This window comes from Chelon labrosus, assembly GCF_963514085.1.
Source record: "Chelon labrosus genome assembly, chromosome: 1".
Taxonomy (NCBI): Eukaryota; Metazoa; Chordata; class Actinopteri; order Mugiliformes; family Mugilidae; genus Chelon; species Chelon labrosus.
Window position 1 is genome coordinate 26,785,469 of NC_140337.1, and position 18,138 is coordinate 26,803,606.

General features: G+C 41.5%; 1 protein-coding gene across 2 annotated transcripts; it reads right to left on the bottom strand.

Annotated features, from left to right (window-relative positions):
• Positions 1 to 4,844: 4,844 nt before the first annotated feature.
• LOC311509283 (CD276 antigen-like) lies at positions 4,845 to 10,579 on the bottom strand. 2 transcript variants are annotated; one of them, XM_084574420.1, is made up of 4 exons: positions 10,369 to 10,579; positions 8,053 to 8,108; positions 7,565 to 7,927; positions 4,845 to 7,459 (listed from the first exon to the last, which is right to left on the bottom strand). In XM_084574420.1, exons 2-4 carry the CDS (start codon positions 8,099 to 8,101, stop codon positions 7,332 to 7,334), a joined length of 540 nt encoding a protein of 179 aa, XP_084430546.1. In that variant the 5' UTR covers positions 8,102 to 8,108; positions 10,369 to 10,579; the 3' UTR covers positions 4,845 to 7,331. The 2 variants fall into 2 exon arrangements, with proteins under 2 accessions (XP_084430546.1, XP_084430545.1); XM_084574419.1 differs by having other exon boundaries at positions 4,845 to 7,462.
• Positions 10,580 to 18,138: the final 7,559 nt, after the last annotated feature.

The window sequence follows — 18,138 nt, forward strand, 5'->3', positions numbered from 1 at the left end:
TCTTTGACTCTGTGCTCTCTGTGTTAGTCTGTTTTTGATGTCTTTGCTCTGTACCCATGTCCTATGTTGTATTTCCTTGTCTTTTATAACTTATACTGTATAATTGCTGCCATCTTGACCAGGACTCCCTGGTAGAAGAGACACTGTGTCTCAATGGGACCTTCCTGGTAAAATAAAGGTTAAATAAAAAAAAAAATCCAGTCTTTTCTTTATTAATATGGATATCGGTTAGAAACAATGACAAATGAACTGAAATGCTATTAACAGTGTGAACTCCTACTTCATATGAAGGAACAAATGTCACTATAGGGAAAAATTATATGGTTAAAAGTCATGATGATGGAGGGAGACATTTGATACTATGAATGGACACTTGAAGTTGAAGTGTTTAAAATCATTTCTAAATAATAGATCAATGTTTTGGTTTATTATTGGTTTATTTATTCTGATTTTTGAAAATATGGGAGGAAGAGGCTTTCTATTGAGGTGTTCAGTTAATCAGTTGATTCAACTTTAACTTGACATGCAACAAACTATAATACACTGATATTTATTTTATTTTTTACAGTGATCCACCATGACATTACTGAAGGCTCTCCTGCCCCTCGCTGCTCTCCTCCTTCTGTCCGTCGTTCCCACAGAAACTAAAGTGGTGAACTCAATAGCAGACTGTGATGAATTTTTTCTTGACAATAATCCACCAAATATCCCAGAAATCTTGAAGGGAGGAAAGATCTTGCACAATAACAGATACAAACCTATTTGCCAGACCTTCGAAAACACCAGAACCTTTATGACGCTTTATGACACCAAGAACAAGATCCCAGTGTTTTCTGCTGCAAAGTACAGAGGGAGGAATGGAGGCAACAGACCTGATCCCCCCACTTGGATGATTGAACCACAGGTGAGCTTTTTAACAAAGAAAATACCATAATACTAAAGTATTTGTAGATGTTTTGACAAGTTTCATTTTATTTGACATCAGTTAAAAGTTGTTAATCAGTTGAAAATACATGAAATAAACTGTTATGATGCTGCAGTGCCAGAAAAATAGTTTTGTTTACTTAATAAGGATAATTATGTGGAACCAAATACAAACGTTACTTTGAATCTACTTTGATGTAACCTTCTATAAAACAGTAATTTAGTTTTTAATTGTAACAGCTTGAGGACCCAGCTGGCAACGACAACATGACACCAGCAGAAGACAAGAAAACCTATGAACACCAGGCTGGGCTCCCCGACTACAAAAATATTTATGAGCAAGATTTCAATAAAGGCCATTTGTTTCCAAGCTCTTATGGATTTAATCAAGATGAAATAACTTCCACCTTCACCCTGACCAACATTGTTCCACAAAACAAAGACTTCAACAGCGGACGCTGGAGCAACATGGAACAATGTGTCAAATGTGTTATGGACAAATACTGCATCAACAACAATAATAATAAAGAAGGTTTTGTAGTAATCGGAGCACAGCCCAACAAATCCCTCAAAGACAGGTTAAATATTCCTTCTATGCTCTGGTCAGCGTTCTGCTGCTACAGCAGCAAAGAGAAGAAATGGTTAGCAAGTGCACACTGGTGCGATAATGTTGAACCTAGAAAGGAACACATGCAGACTGTATCTCTGAATATGCTCAAAAATAGACTGGGAAAAAATTTTGAAGCATTTCCTGGAACAGAATGTCCTCGTGACACAACTGTTACTGAGTTGTACCCAAAACTTGACAAAAACTGCAACTGCCCATAGTAGGTGTACGACTACTACTCCTGCTGTGACTATCAAATGATTCTGAGATTACAGCAGAAACATCATCAAAACAGCTTAAAGATGCATTAACATGTCAATATATAGCTCATGCAGACTCCGCCGTTACTCTCCCAAGTACATCTCTTCCTTTCAGCTTTCAGCTCCTCATCAAACTCCATCAAACTCACCTCCTTCTCCAACCTCTAACCCTCCTTTTCCTCCCTCTAACACAATTCTCTCTCCGTCACCAGAATGTCCTTTCCTACTACCAGTAACAGAATAACAGCTAGCTCTGCTTTGTGCTGACCTATTTGTATATCCGTATACTTTGTCTTGTCTTTGTGTGATCAGGTGAAATCTGTATTTTATCCTGAAATAAAAGTGACACAAGGAAAACCCACGTCTCAGAGTGTCTTACTTCTCAATATACATCTCCAATAGAAAACACCAGCTTTGTTAAAAATGGGAGTTTCACACATATCAACATCTAGACTGATGGGAAAGTTGGGACATTGTCATCAACTAATAAAAAGACTTCTTTGTATTGCTTCAGGTGCTTTATTCATTTTTTTAAACGTGTTCAAATCCACTTAGTTTCACCCTCCATGACTTTAAAAACGTTGTTGTATTTAATTGTTTTACCACAGGAACGATACAACATTTTGAACTCCAGTTGTGCTTCTAGCTTTTACTGCTAAAACACAGCTTGTTCTGAAACGTCCCACCTCAGAGCAGAGACGGAAGAAAGACATGAAGACAACAGCAGCTTGTGGTCAACATGTGTCTTTTCTCATTAGGTGAGAAACTTCTCACTTCACCCACTTGTTTTCTGTGTTATTTCTTTACTGTTTGAGAGAAGAGTGATCAGGTCCTAGAGTTGGTGTTGTCGTCTGTACTGAGAGAACTGGAGGTTCAGACAAAGTGTCCTGAAAGTTTTCAGAGTTTATTCAGAACAGAGAGAAGAAATAAGAAGACGACAAAAAAGAAAAAAGAAACGCCACTGAAATGAAGAATAGACGTGTTGATAGAAATCAGACTGATGTCCAGGAAGGTGATCTGACAGACTGACTCACTGAGAGCACTACGTCAGAGGACACATTCAGGAAATGCTTTCAGATATAGTATAGATGCTTAGTGTCTCAGAGAGACAGTGCAGGGAGGTCAAACATAAGGTCTGTGCAATTTTCAATAGAAGTAACTGATATAACTGTTTGTCTCCACTAGGGGTCGCACTGGTTTAGTCAGAGGAGCAGACATAACACAACACCCAGAACTAAACAGCAGATATCAGCAATAGCACGTCTGTTTTCCTTCTTCAGAGAGTTTATGTTTTTCTTAAAATGTTTTCCTGAAAGGAAAGTTCATTAAATGTAAACTGTCCAACGCATTATTAAAAACTGGAAGGATAGTGGGGAACGTGGCCCCCCGACCCAGTTTAGGCCCCGTTTCAGTATGACACAATAGTTCAGTTTGAAGATCAAAGGTTTAGAGATGTAAGATTTAGCAGCATAACGAGGCAACTCAGATTTGATCCTATTAGTTATCAGTCGTTTAAAGATACTGCAGCATCTAAAGAGAACACATGACAACAAGAACCAATGCTAAAATGCAATAGATGATGAGATAATCTAGATAATGATATCTGATCTCTGGAGTTTTCCTGCTTCACAGCTGCAGCTCTCTAGTCAGAGTTTCTCTTGCTGCTCACATTTCATCTGCTGTGACAGAATTCAACTTAAGAGAAAGGAGCAGTGAACACAACAACTCACAAAGACTTCACCTTTCTACTCTCTCTCTCCTCTTTCAGTTTAGTCTGGAGTCCTGTGTCACGTCAACCTGTTGTTAAAGTTGCTGAGTCATTACCAAGTGTCTCTGTGTGTATTTCTTTCTCTGCTCTTTGTTTAAATTTTACGTTTGAAGCCAAGGAAATCCAACACAGGTCGACCAAAAGGTCCAAAGTGCCGACCGTAAGACAACACAACCAGCTCTCTTTTAGGCATGGGGAAAGACAGAACAAATTTAATTTGCATTTTACTATCACGGGTCATGTTTAAAGGAGCTCCAGTGAAACTGGGCTTGTAATTCCTCCAGTTTGTACGAGAACATCCTCAAATTAAAGCTGAGAGTCTGGACTTTAATCCCAGATTCATTATAGAACTGTAACTTGAATATGTTCTGATCAACAGGTAAAACAACAGAAACAGTGTCCAAACACATATGGACATGAGTGGATTTATCCCATGGGACTTGAATGCACCAGATCATTTCACAGCTTCTAAATGTGGTTTGATCTCCCTGATAACATGTGATGAAGTCAAACTGTGGACAAAGTGAGTTGAGGAGCTTTAACCTCCGCTACATCCCTGGTTAGCAGGATGAAGGCGCCCTTTTGTGGTCTTCATCACATTTCAGAACAGATCAAATTTGTACCTGAAGAAGCCTTGGATGAGTGCTGGAACGTCTTCGAGAGACAGTGAACTAACACAAGTTATGAATATGTGATGTTTACATTATCAAAGCAGCAGATGATGGAGAAAAACTCTGACCTTCTGGCCTCAAATGTCCCTTTAAATCAGAGGTCCTCATTTAGCAGGTCATGGACCAGTACCAGACAACAAACCATTTACTACTGGACCATGAGGAGACAATATGATCCTGCAAACTCCCTGAATAATGAACACATCATTGTAGGTTATCTGTGCTGCAGACTCACTGAACTTGTCGTGTCCTCTCACCACCAGGGGGAGCTCTCTGTTTATGAGCTGCTGCAGAGAAACAACAAATGTCAGTGTGTGATAAATATGGGAATACAACCAGATCTCTTTTTACAGTGTTCCTCCAACACATTTCACAACTTTTAAACTAAATTAGTCTCTTTTCTTTGATTGGATTCAAACATCCAGAGCTCATGTTGTCATAGAAACTGAGTCAATGCTTAAATTCAAATAAACATCTGGATTATGGCTGATACACCTGTGTTGAGAAGTAGACTCTTACTTTCACACTGTCATTCTACACACACACAAACAACAAACACACTGTCCACATGGTGACAGATAGATGACTTTCAACTAAATACAAAGAGACTTTAAAAGAATGATTGTGCTGCCCTGGCAGAGCGTTGACTGTAGCAATGCTGTAGACAGACAGTTAACAATCCCAAGTCCTCCAATAAACACACAGCCTTGACTTTTATGGTATTTTAATAGAGACTTGTTGCTTCATTTACTTTGTTTGGAAAACTGAAACATTACAATATATATACAATTCTGTTCAATTCATTAATTCATTCATGAAAAACAATGGAAATGTGTAAAACATGAACATAAAACAATAAATCCTTTAAAAACAAAACATATAATACTATTATAGACATATTACTTCCAGACATTTCATTTCTAAGGCAGAGTTTTATCAGATGATTACATGGTTATATGCCTTCAACAATGCATGCAACGCATTCCAAGCAACCATGAAGAAGAAATGGTTACAGAAGATAAATGAATGAAATGTTCAGCATCAAGATCTAAGCTTTAAAAGCCTTGAGTGGATTCTTAGCTCTGATTTCTCAGTAAAGTGAAGGAGCTGATTGAAACTCCACCACCTCCATATGTAGCCTTGTAATCCACCAGCGTTTTAGTTGTAACTATAGATGTCCTCATCAGTTTCCCAGGCATTTTTAATCATAGCCAGATATTTAATAGTTATTTTACATTTTAATTACGTCCCTGTAGCATCAAAACATCTTCATCTTCTTCTGTTTTAATGGTGGTCAGCATGGAGTCCACTCAGTCAAAGGCTGCACCCAAACAACAACAACAACAACAAACACTGAACACTGTGTTTAAAAGACGACTGCAGTCAGAGTGTTAACAGAAAACTAACGCTGGACCAGAGTTCAGGATGACAGCTTTGTACTCAGCTTCTGTCTCTGCTTGATTCCTTCAGTCCTTCAGTCATGTTTCTCAGCTTTGTTTCAATCAGGTGATCAGTGCAGATTTCAGACCTGCTGACAAGTCCTAAACTCTGACAAGACGTCCTTTAAACGTGAAGGACGAGAAGACTCTTGACTAACAGTGTGTTCTTGTTTAGAACCAAGCTAGAAAACAAAGAGTTTAAAGATCCTGCAGCATCTAAAGAGAACACATGACAACAAGAACCAATGCTGCTGTTTCTTTGGACAGTTGGACTTTTAAACAATAGATAATGAGATAATCTAGATAATGATATCTGATCTCTTTGGAGTTTCTCCAACATGTTCTCAGAGTTTCTAATGTGTCTCTGATTTACAGGTGGATTAGTTTGTTTACCAGGATTAAAAACATTTTGAGACCCTGAAAACTGAAAACCCTGAAATTAAAAACGTTATTATAGCGCCGCCTAGCTACAGGCATGTGTATTTACACCTCACCAAAGTGACATGCTAGGACTTCTACCAAGTTACCAGGTTTGATGCCTTTCGCCCTTGCAGTTTGTCCTGGGTAGACACTTTAGCTTCGGCAGAAAAAGAGAAATCATTATAATAATAATAAAAGGTCCACTAATGAGAAGAAAAATCACAACATCAATAGGGTACCTGCAACTTCGTTTGCATGGACCACTTATTAGACCTTGAGTACAAGGACTTAATCGAAGGGAGTGCACTAACAGGGCTGGAGCTTACCAGTGGGGAGACTAAGGTAAGAGGAGGTGAAGGATCCCAGGAAGAAGAACACCCCTGTCAATTTTGTCACTCACACACACCGATACACAATAAAAAAAATAATGAAAAACCAAGGGTCACACAGCACACAGACAGGGAACACCTGCACCAGGACACAAATGGTTTAACAAAGACATCAACTGTACACAAAATAATCAAAAGTTCTGAAAATCTATCAGCTGCAGTTAATTTACAGACCCGTAGGCAGCTGATCAAAACAAATCATCAACTGTTGCTTGCCCCCCCCATCAAGGCAAGCAACGGCAGATGCCAAAGCACAGTGGAGTAAATAAAAGTGGTGCAAAGCAGCACAGATCAGGGCAATTTAAGCAAAGCAAAGCAGCAGTTGTTGTTCTTCTCAAGCAGTGTCAGACCGCTCACCATATAAAAATGCACTAAATTAATATATATATAAAAAAAAACTAGTGGAGAGCTTCATGCCCCACGACTCAGTCACGTCTCCACACAGACAAACAGTAAATGTGGCGACACACAGAATCTGAAATGACATGCAGACAGACAAAGCAAGGCAGCTACTGCCACAGTACCTGGACAGGCAACGTTGACACGGAGGACATGGACGACAAGATGGACAACACCTCCCTATGTATATAGAGTTCTGGCATTTAGAGGGGACAGAGCTTTCTCTGTTGCTGCTTCCAAATTGTGGAACGATCTACCACTGGACATCAGACAAGCCTCCTGACTGTCTATTTTTAAAACTTGTCTTAAAACCCTTTTTCGCTTTGGATTTCATATACTTGAGTTGAGTTGAGTTGAGTTGAGTAAGATGGCTCCATGCGCTGACTGGTTAATGAGGCTGAGAGAGGAGAAAACCAGCATGGAGCATCTCATCCTGCTACACTTCTCTCTTTTCCTAAAAAATATAAACAACCAGTAGAACTGCTGCTACTGCTGCTATCAGTCCATCATGTTGGCTTCGTCTTCCTCCAGTCTCTGGTCCTAGACTCAATGCTGGTCTCTGAGTTTGAGGCTGATCAGCAGCTGCTGGAAAGAACATCAAGATATTAGTTGACACTTTTTCATGTCTCAAAAATCAATCAGCATCTTTATAAAGGACTTCTAGTAACTTCTACTTTATCAACTTACCAGAGACGCTGAGTTCACATCTGCCAGAGCTGAAGCCACAATCTGTGTCCACTTCACACTGGTACAGACCAGAGTCATCAGTCCTGAGTCTGGACACATGAAGTCTGATTCGTCCTTCTCTGAGGACGTCTTTGTCTACCTGGACTCGTCCTGAAAACTGTTCATCCTGAGACTCTGACCCCTCAACACCTCCATGGAGACGATACAGGACAGAGACTTTCTTATCAGTTCTCATGTAACAGAGGATGTCAAGTGAAGTGAAAGACATGTCAGGTTTGGTGGTGAAGGTCCACTCCAGGGTGATGTTGTGGTTCTCCTCTGCCTGATAGGAGCTCTCTATCACATTCACTTCAAATGTTGCTGCTGAGGAGACAGAGAGAGAAAGAGAGGAGCAGACACACTGAGAACTGGAACATGGGAGTCTTTCAACTCCATCATTGAAGACTGAGAATTGATTTGGACTTCATCAAGTCAATTTCTAAACTGACCGCAGACACATGAGTTGAGGATGATGAGCAGCAGGATCCTGCAGATCATCTTCTGCCTGTGAGAGGAGACAGAGGTGAAGAGTCATGAACACATGAGGTCAAAGGTCACTCTCTGCAGATACAACAAGGACAATCTACAGTCTGACTTCATTCAGTCGTTCCAACATCTGATCCTGTTCTTCATCCTGTTTGTTCCAAACCACCGACCAAAGAACTTTCTGACTAAACTCCATCAACTCCAACCGCTGCAGTGGAAGCAGTCACTAGAAAAACCTGCTGTTTGTTGAAGTTTTCTCTGATCAACAAATGTGTTTCTGTCACTGATGCACTAAAGAGAAATCTTCAAGTTCCAGATCAGGTTCTGTTCACCATGGATCAACAGTAAAAGTTTAAAAGAACATTTATTTACTGCATTTAAAAATAACATTTCAAACAGAGAGCATGTGAAATGTTGTATCTTCAAATAAAGTGTTTCTGTTTATTTCAACTATGAGAACATGAATAAAGCCTTTGTTTCATTATTGCTGCTGATCATTGTTAACTGTTAGAAGATAGAATTATTAGTCAAGTAGAACAATCAGAGCTCATAACCTCCATGGAAGAAGTTATTAAGAATAAAGTGGAACAGTGCTCAGTTACCAACATTACCACAACCTACCAAACCAGAGAGAGACTCTGGCATCCATCCAGACAATATATCTACATGCTGCAGAGAGTTTCCTTTCACTGCTGGTTCCTCTTTCTTCAGTGGTGAGGGCATGCAGTTCTGTTTAGCATGTTAACTGCTGTGTGTCCCTCCCTTCCCCTCCCCGTCTTGAGACAATTTGTATTGTTATTGACACTATATAAATAAAATTGAATTGAATTTAGTTTGACATTAATCATCAGTTACTGTTTCCTCAAGTCCAGACCAGTCACATGTGGTATTTACAGGTAAAGGTATGAATTACAGACTGCTCCACCAATGAGGTTTTTGAATAGTGACATGATAACTCATATCAGTAGAATGATTATTTACACCCAGACCTAAACCCAGTGTTCTGAGTTTTATCCTTGGTTTAACGTCTGCCAAATAAATCTAGATATTAATTTGTTCCATGCAGAGAACTGGGATTGTGGGATCCTACCTTTGCAGCCTTCTAAATCTTCTCTGAAAGTGTTTTACTGCATCGTATAGTCAGGCTCTCTGCATTAAATACAGGGTGAGCTGTCTGCTCCTGCTAGAGTTCAACTATCAAGTATCTGACGGGATAATGTCCAGACGGCTGGAGCTCAGCAGAGGTCCTAAACTCAGCGGTGCGCCGACACTTGGCTCAAAGCATATTCACTACTCTCTAGTCATTCAGAATTACCGTGAAGATGTGAAAATATGTGTTTACTTTAATGTTCATGTGAGATGAGGACGTAATCAGAGTTATCCGTGTCTCTCACCCTGACGGCAGGGGTGAGACTACAGGGCCAGCAAAACCAAAACAAGATGCTCACAGACGACCACACACTGGAAAGTAGTCGCCTTGCTGAGTCACTTAGTTCCTCTTAAGGTCAGAAGGACTAAGACAACTTCAGAATATCTGTTAACCTGCTGACCTACTACACATTGACAAAGTTACAGAAGCTAAAGAGGACGAGGAGGAGGAGGAGATATTGTGAAGTTGTTCCAGGTCAACTTTTAAAAGTCTGTCTCTGTCTGTTTAGATGGACAGATACAGGTGTTGTTCCTGAACGTCTAAATGTTCCAGGTCTTACTTCTCAGAGTGGGTTAAGGAGTTCCTTCAAAGATCCATGAGTCCTGATATTAGTGTGAAATCTCTCCAGGACTACTTGTAAACGCCTGCCGCTGACCCAAAGTACCTCTCATGATTTAGTTTCCTCACACACAGAATCTCACGTCCCGAGTGGGAAGAACAAACATTAAAGGAAACACTAAACTCTCAAGTCCGAGTCCAAACAGTCATTTTATTAAACAAACAAACTATCTCTTCTCAAATTGTTTCTAAATCCAACAGAAACGATGTTCAACTAACGCAGCGTGACACTGGAGGGCACAGAGAAACTGCAACGTACAGCAGCTGGAAGCTACATGCTAACAGCTGTGCAGCTAGCACGTTAGCAGAAAACAAAACAAAAACAATCGTCCGAAGCTACCTTGCAACAAAGAAAAACTCATCTGTCCAACAACCTTCTCTGCATTGTTGTTTCAGTTCATGTTTTCCACAGAGTGTAACAAGGACTTTGACTTGTTCCAGCAAAAGAAATGTAGCTTTGTAACTGAGACACTTCTGGTTTTCCTGCTTGGAAACTAACTTTCACACGTACCTTGACAGTGTGTTCAGCTCCTCTTGACTCGTCTGGTTGTTTCTTCTTTCAGTCTACATTCTTTCTGCTCTGGATAGATGATGAAAACCATCCCAACACCTCGTCTAAACACAAAAATAGTTAAGGACAAACTGCTGTTGTCTCTACCATGTTACAGCCTCACATTAGCCGTGTTCGACTTCATGCAGCTCTGACTTGACGTGATGCATGCTTCTTCTTCTTCTTCTTCTTCTGTTTCTTGGCAGATGACTATTTTGTAGTATACCGCCACCAACTGTACAGGAGTGTGTAATACCATGAACGTCACGGAGTCTCGGCTTATATTAAATCAAAACAAACAAAGGGAAAAAAAAAAAAAAAAAAAAAAGAGAAATTATATTCTTTTCATTAAACCAGTATTATGAAGGTAAATAAATAAAGCTTTCAGTCTCTCACTTGTCATGCCCTTTTCTTCCAGGGTTTCATTAATTGAATTCTCCCCTTCCATTTCTTGCCAGATTATTCTATTATCGTTATATTTCTCACACTTAAAAAGCACATGATCGACATCTTCTCTAACTTGGCACACTATGCATAAACCATTTCCCTTTCCTACTATATGTAAGGTAGAGTTTAGTCCTGTATGCCCTACTCTAAGTCTAGCATAGACCACTTCTTCTCTTCTGTTTAGACTCAGTGAATTAACCCTTTTCCCTGTCACATTCTTCTGATATCAGGGCTCTCAAGTTTTGATCTGAGTTCAGAGTGAGATTTTGGCGGCGACGGCAGGAATTTGGTTGGGGACGGGGCTTTGATCTGATAAATGACACTTAAATTCGCACAAATAAAAATATTTATTTAATTCAGCATTTCTTAGTGCAGGTTTGTGTGTGTCTGATAATGTCTGAGCTTACCAATAATATGGTATCACATAATTTAGCCCCCTGTGAAAGATATTTCTGCAACTGAGTCAAAAATGTAGCACTCAGCCTATCATGGAGCAGGTGAATAGCTCCTGCATGAGCCTTCAAGCAAAGCAGAGCTTTTTTTTTTCAAATCTCATCTTAAATTGGTAATGTCCTTCCTAAAAGTTGGTCTCAACTGTTTTGTGAACAACGTTAAAGAAAAAACTAAGCGGTGGCCTAAGAGAAAAGCTATGTGAATAATGTGTCCTGAACTAAGACTATAAAACAAGTCTCAGAATAGCTGCTGAAATTAGCCAGGATTCAACTAGCTAGCTAGGCTAGTTAACACACTGGTCAACTGCTAACATTAATACTGATTATCCTGGACACATTCCCCAGCAACAAAAATCAAATGATGAGATGACTTACAATTGGTTTATCAGTCGTTTTTTCCATTTTCAAATGGCAATCAAAAATTTAAAAAATTAAAAAGTGACTGGTTATTTGTTTTTTAATCTAACACAAAACGAAAAAAATATTCAGTTTTAAACGGGACACAGGACTGATTTTATATTTAATTGGTCGGGTTTACGAGACCCAGAAGTTTTGTAATGAGTGAGATGTGACTCGATGTGACGGTCCTTTTCTCAGCGAGCGTCTGAACTGGGAAAGTCTAAATCTTGCCCGGATACAGCAATCCTATTTTTTGATTGAGAGTGAGGAGTCACGTGCCGATTTGGGTTGATATGGGCGGGGTCTAAGCCGGTCGGCTATGATGGTAGGAGACGCTATCGGTTGCCAGGGGCAACGCCTTCCGAACTTAACGGAGACGCTACTAAACATTCCAGAGCTCTTTAATTTTTGCGCGTTTATTATTTCGGCGGGACAGATCTACGAATACAAGAAAAATACGAAAGTAAAGCAATGGAGAAAGATAAGGCGAAAGAAAATGGACCTTACAGGGACAAGCTTACACCTACCGCAAAACAGCGGAGACAAAGGCGACCATATTCCACCAACAACATTCCACCAACAAGGCAGCATAATGTCATGAGCAGAATCTCAACTACATTTTAGTTAACATTAATGGTTGGCCATTGAGCATTTTCGAAGAGGCAACAGTTTGTTAGACAGTTAGCTAGGCAGCAAACTTCAGATGCACTTCAGGGTTTGCAACAACATTAACAGCTAGGTAACCTACACTTCGTAGCTTTAACAAACAACATCAAGACATTTTTTAGAGAACGTACCCGAGTGAAAATGCAGAGAACACACTCTCATGGACTGGGGGGTGACATCGAAAGTAAGGTCCTTTCTTCTTATTGCAGCCAACCAAGCAATCCGGCGTCTCCTCGTCAGGTCAGAGACTTGCTCTCCCTGATGCTGTGTCCATTTCGGTAACCTAAAAAACTGTATTCCATTGTTCCTATGTTTTCCATATGTATCGTGTGAGGTACTGGAGCAGTTTTTAACGCAGCAGTGAGTTCCAGGCATGGTGAAACAGTGCAGAATTGCGAGAACCTCCTCTACTACCGAGTTAACAACACACGTAAACAATCATGTTTTGCCGCTGGAATCCTGCCAACATGGCGGAGAGGGTGAGGATCCCGCGAGATACCGCGATATCGAGAGGAGGGGCTCTGTACCATGACGACAACTCCTCACTCTCAATTGGCTGTTCAGTAGCTATATTCTTTTTATTTGATTGGCTGGTGCGTGAAAGGCGCCTCTGAACTCTACGGGAACGCGCTTGATTCATACCTATTAAAAAAAAAATAGCGGCGCAACTTGGTGCGCTTTATCGTGGTAATTTCTCTGCGTGAGAAATACAAGGTGTGGCGTGTGAGCGTGTGAACGGGTCGAAATGCGTGTGTCTCACGCCCAATGCGTGAGACTTGAGAGCCCTGTGATATGTATGGTAGTGTGATGCATGCTGGGTTGAACAAGTTAATTTTAACCAATCATATTCGAAGTCTATGAGCAGAACAACCCAGCATGCATCACGTCAAGTCAGATCTGCACATAGACCAATGACATAGACATATATAGATAGACGCGACATCGACTGTGGAGGGACGTGCCTAAAGCGCCGCCATCTTGGTACAGGGCTCGCAGAGGCAGCGGTGCATGAACATACGAAGGAAAGAGGTACTCCTCAATCTTAAAGTAGAATTATTCGCTGAATTTTGGACCGATTTCAAAACGTATTGAACTGTTAAAAACGTCACACATGTAGCTATGATAAAAATATGGTTTTACTACCCAAATACAATTTTTACTTAATGTTATCAGCAGACTAGCTTCTGACAGAGGATTGTAAAGAAAAGATGCCGGACTTCAACTGAGCGATTTATGATCACTTTTATTGTGTAGAAACAGCATTCCTCCATAGATGTAATGCACTGTAGGAACGAGTGGCCCTGTTCCAAGATGGCCGCCCTGTAGGCACGCCGCTCTAGTAGACGGCAGCATATATATGGCAGCGCTCTATTGAGAGTGAGGAGTTGTCGTCATGGTACAGAGCCCCTCCCCTCTCCGCCATGTTGGCAGGATTCGAGCGGCAAAACAAGATTGTTTACGTGTGTTATTAACTCGGTAGTAGAGGAGGTTCTCGCAATTCCTCACTGTAATACCATGCCTGGAACTCACTGCTGCGTTAAAAACTGCACCAGTACCTCACACGATACACATGGAAAACGTAGGAACAATGGAATACAGTTTTTTAGGTTACCGAAATGGACACAGCATCAGGGAGAGCAAGTCTCTGACCTGACGAGGAGACGCCGAATGCCGTCACAATCTAGTGTTTACGAAGCAGTCGTAGTTAATTACTTTGTCATTTTGGTCAAGAAGTGTCTGCTAAATGCAATGTAATTATGACACACTAAAATGCATGTTAAGAAAACTTACCTTTGCCAGTACAACGCTGTTTTCACCACCTGGAGGCTTGTAGATGGCCAAGTCCTGCACCCAGCCACAGCAGAAAGCCTCGTAACCAAATACCGCTGTTTTGCGGTAGGTGTAACTTTGTCCCTGTAAAGGTTAGACTATGCTTCCGCGTAGTGATCACGCAATGGTCACGCAATGGCCACGCAGTTGCTCGGACGCAGTCGTGAGACCGTGATGGTTCTGCGTGGGGTTTACGTGTCGAAATGCATGCCACACCGGTAGAGGGCGCTATGATTTTTTGTGACCGACCGACCGAGACTCTTGTGACTATCTCGCCTCGTTATTTACCTTCCGGCTTTTGCCGTAGTCACAGTGTAGGATGGACACCGAGACAGAGAGACTGGCGTTGGAGCTCCAAATTATTCAAGCAGAGGAAGAAATACTTCTTTTGCAAATTAGGGCACGACAAAGGAGACAATGATGTTTATGAGTGGAAACCGGAAAAGCGGTCTCCAGCGGATGTAGTTAGCGGACCAATCACAGCCAATGCCGCTGCGTTGCTGCTGCGTTGCTGTTGCGTCGCCTCGACGCGCGTCGAGGATTTTTGGGAGGTGCGCGTCTGGCCCTTGCGTAGGACGCACGGGGGTCCGCAAGGACGCAATAGGTCCGTAATAGGTCCGTATGCACGGACGCGCTGTGTCAACGCGAAAGCATAATTTGGGCTTAAGGTCCATTTTCTTTCGCCTTATCTTTCTCCATTGCTTTACTCCATTGCTTTACTTTCTTACTCTGTCCCGCCGAAATAATAAACGCGCAAATATTAAAGAGCTCTGGAATGTTTAGTAGCGCCTCCGTTAAGTTCTGAAGGCGTTGCCCCTGGCAACCGATAGCGTCTCCTACCATCATGGCCGACCGGCTCAGACCCCGCCCAAATCAACCCAAATCGGCACGTGACTCCTCACTCTCAATAGAGAGCCGAAGTCCCGCCCCCTCTACTTCCGGGTTATGGGACCTATCTTTCGAAAAAATATGAACGGCAGTCTATGGCGAAAGATAAATTATTTTCCGGTCCCAATCGACTTGTGCCTTGGATTATACATATGTTGTTTTTCAGAATAAAAAATGATTTTACATGTCAAGAATGTCACAGTTTGTCGCAAGATAGTTAAGTAAAACGCTTTGGAAAATACGTAATTAAACGAACTACAAGTCCCGCATGCTGGCGCCTACAGAACCGACCAAAACTCCCTTCGTGTAACTACAGCTCTCGACATGACCCGATTTATAATGATTTTCACCTCGTTTCATGCTTCTGCCTTCGTCCTGGAAGAAGACGGTAAAGCTCAACGAGGAGACAGCCATAGTTCTCTAGGGATCTCTAGAGAGATGTAGTTCACTAAGCGATCTCATACAAAACCTAATGTTGTTCAGCTTATTTACGTCAAATAATTTATCTCTTGACGTGAAAAATTATCTTTTAAATTCACACACATCATATGTGAAATTCATGCCACAATTCGATCGGGATCAGAAAATAATTATTATCTTTCCATAGACTGCCGTTCATATTTTTTCGAAAGATAGGTCCCATAACCCGGAAGTAGAGGGGCGGGACTTCGGCTCTCTATGTCGCGTCTATCTATAGGCGCGTTCGACTTGTCTGCGCCTGTCTGAGTCTGACTTGCTTACGTCAACGTGATCTTACGCCGACTGTAGGGGTGGAGCATAAAACGGCTGCAGACAAGTCGGACACGGTCAACTTCGTGTAAACAATGGCGGATCTCGCGGTGTTTGCATTCGTTGTTGCCGACGAAATAGAAGCTTTGGAGTTACCGGAATTTATACCCGTGTTACAACAAGCATGCTGTATGCAAATGATTGTGAATAGCAGCAAATCTACTGAATAAGGATTAAGTAGCATAGTGCTTTGGTCTCCAATCTTGGCGAAAATGAACTGCTGATTAGGCTACTTATTTGAATATTTACTTTTACACCCAAAGTCGTTTAGCACCTGTAACTCAACCATGAAACGAATTCACAGAAAGATATTGAGATGGAGATTAAATGCCATTTGTTTTCATTTTTAGACAGACAGGTGTGAAGAAGAACCCCAAAAATCTACTAACCGTTAACAAGATTTGAACTACGGACGGCCGATCGCCAGACTGATGTGTTACCCACTAAACCAATTTAGTTTACTACGATATAAGTAAAGGATAATGGACGACACTTCTACAAATTGAATGCACGCGTTCTAGATGGTAAAACGGCCCAACATGAAGCCTTAGAATGTAACCTGCGTTGTGTTGAGCTCTGCACACGCCCGGACTCGAACCAGCAGCACCTCGGATCGGGAGGCGAGCGTGCTGACAGTTGAGCCAATAGCCCAGGCTATTTTATTTTATTTTATTTAATGGAGTGAAGTCCATTATCCCGCTTATTCTACTGTTACCAACATGTTAAAAATGCCTTTATACTGTTTAATGGAAGAAATGAACACTGCATTGAACTGCAGTCACATGTACAGCGTTTTCAGTAGGCCAGCCTACCATTGTTGCAGAAATCACATATAAGAAGGTATCCCTTCGATTTCTGTTCATTTTCACATATTCCAACATAAGGAAGCGAGAAACGTCAAAATCGTCATGAGGAGATTCCTCCCAAACTGCCCAATCACGTCTTTGAACTGACGCTATGAGGGCGTCATTTCCGGTCGTGCAGTTCGTGGAGAGCAACTGCAAGATCTGACTGCAGGCGAAGACTCCCGCGATATTTTAAGGTCATGTGACATGGTGACGTAGTGGTTAGTCCCTCCCCGTCTGACTCAAGTCGGACAGGATTTCTAACCAGCATGCATTGCGTCCATCCCAGCATGCATTGCGTCCATCCCAGCATGCATCACGTCAAGTCAGACTCAGACAGATCTGCATCAAGTCGAACGCGCCTTATATATGTCTATGGATCTGTACAGATCTGCATGAAGTCGAACCATATACAGTCAATGAGTCGAACACGCCTAATAGACGTCGTCATCGTCTTGCTCCCCCCCCCCCCCTGTGATTGGTTCCCTATCTCAGGCGAAAATATGGGCGATGGTTTCCAGACTGCTTTTGCAGCGAGAATGAAATCGCGCGCAAAGCAGTATGGGAAAACCCAGGCTACGTGTGAGTGTGAATGGTTGTCTGTCTCTGTGTGTGGCCCTGCGATGGACTGGCGACCTGTCCAGGGTGTACCCCTGCCTCTCGCCCGATGACAGCTGGGATAGGCTCCAGCAGACCCCCGTGACCCTTAACAGGACTAAACGGGTATAGAAGATGAATGAATGAATGGTGACTAACTTTATTTTAGTTTTGAATGGTGACATGATATTAATCCCACATTTCCTCCACATTCATTTTCCATTGATTAAAAGCCCATGTAATCAAACAGCACTTCAGTCAGACTAAGAGCAGAGAAACAAACACCATTGTTTGTCATGAGCTCTGTATTTTACATCAAATAGAACAACTGACATGTGAATGAGAGATTCAAGTTCAGTTCTTATAATCTCACCAGTGTAGTTTTTGTTTGTGTGATCAAGTCTCACTTTCAGTCCTGGGCAGTGTAACAACAAATGTTTGGTCAAATTGAAGGTGAAACAATAAGAGGAAGATGGGGTTTCAGGGTGCCACCAATTTTTACAAACAACAACAGTTTTCACATCACCACTTACAAGATTTCAAACTGGGAAAACGTATTTGTGTATTTGCAGTTTTAAATCATAGCATGTTTTTAATTTTAAACTACCTGTAGCAGCATCTCATAAACAGAGAGCTCCCCCTGGTGGTGAGAGGACACGACAGGTTCAGTGAGTCTGCAGCACAGATAACCTACACTAGTATTCGCTCATCTGCCTTTACACTCGTATGAAATTAAGTGACATCCCATTCTTAATCCATAGGGTTTAATATGACGTCGGCTAACCCTTTGCAGCTATAACAGCTTCACACCATAATCC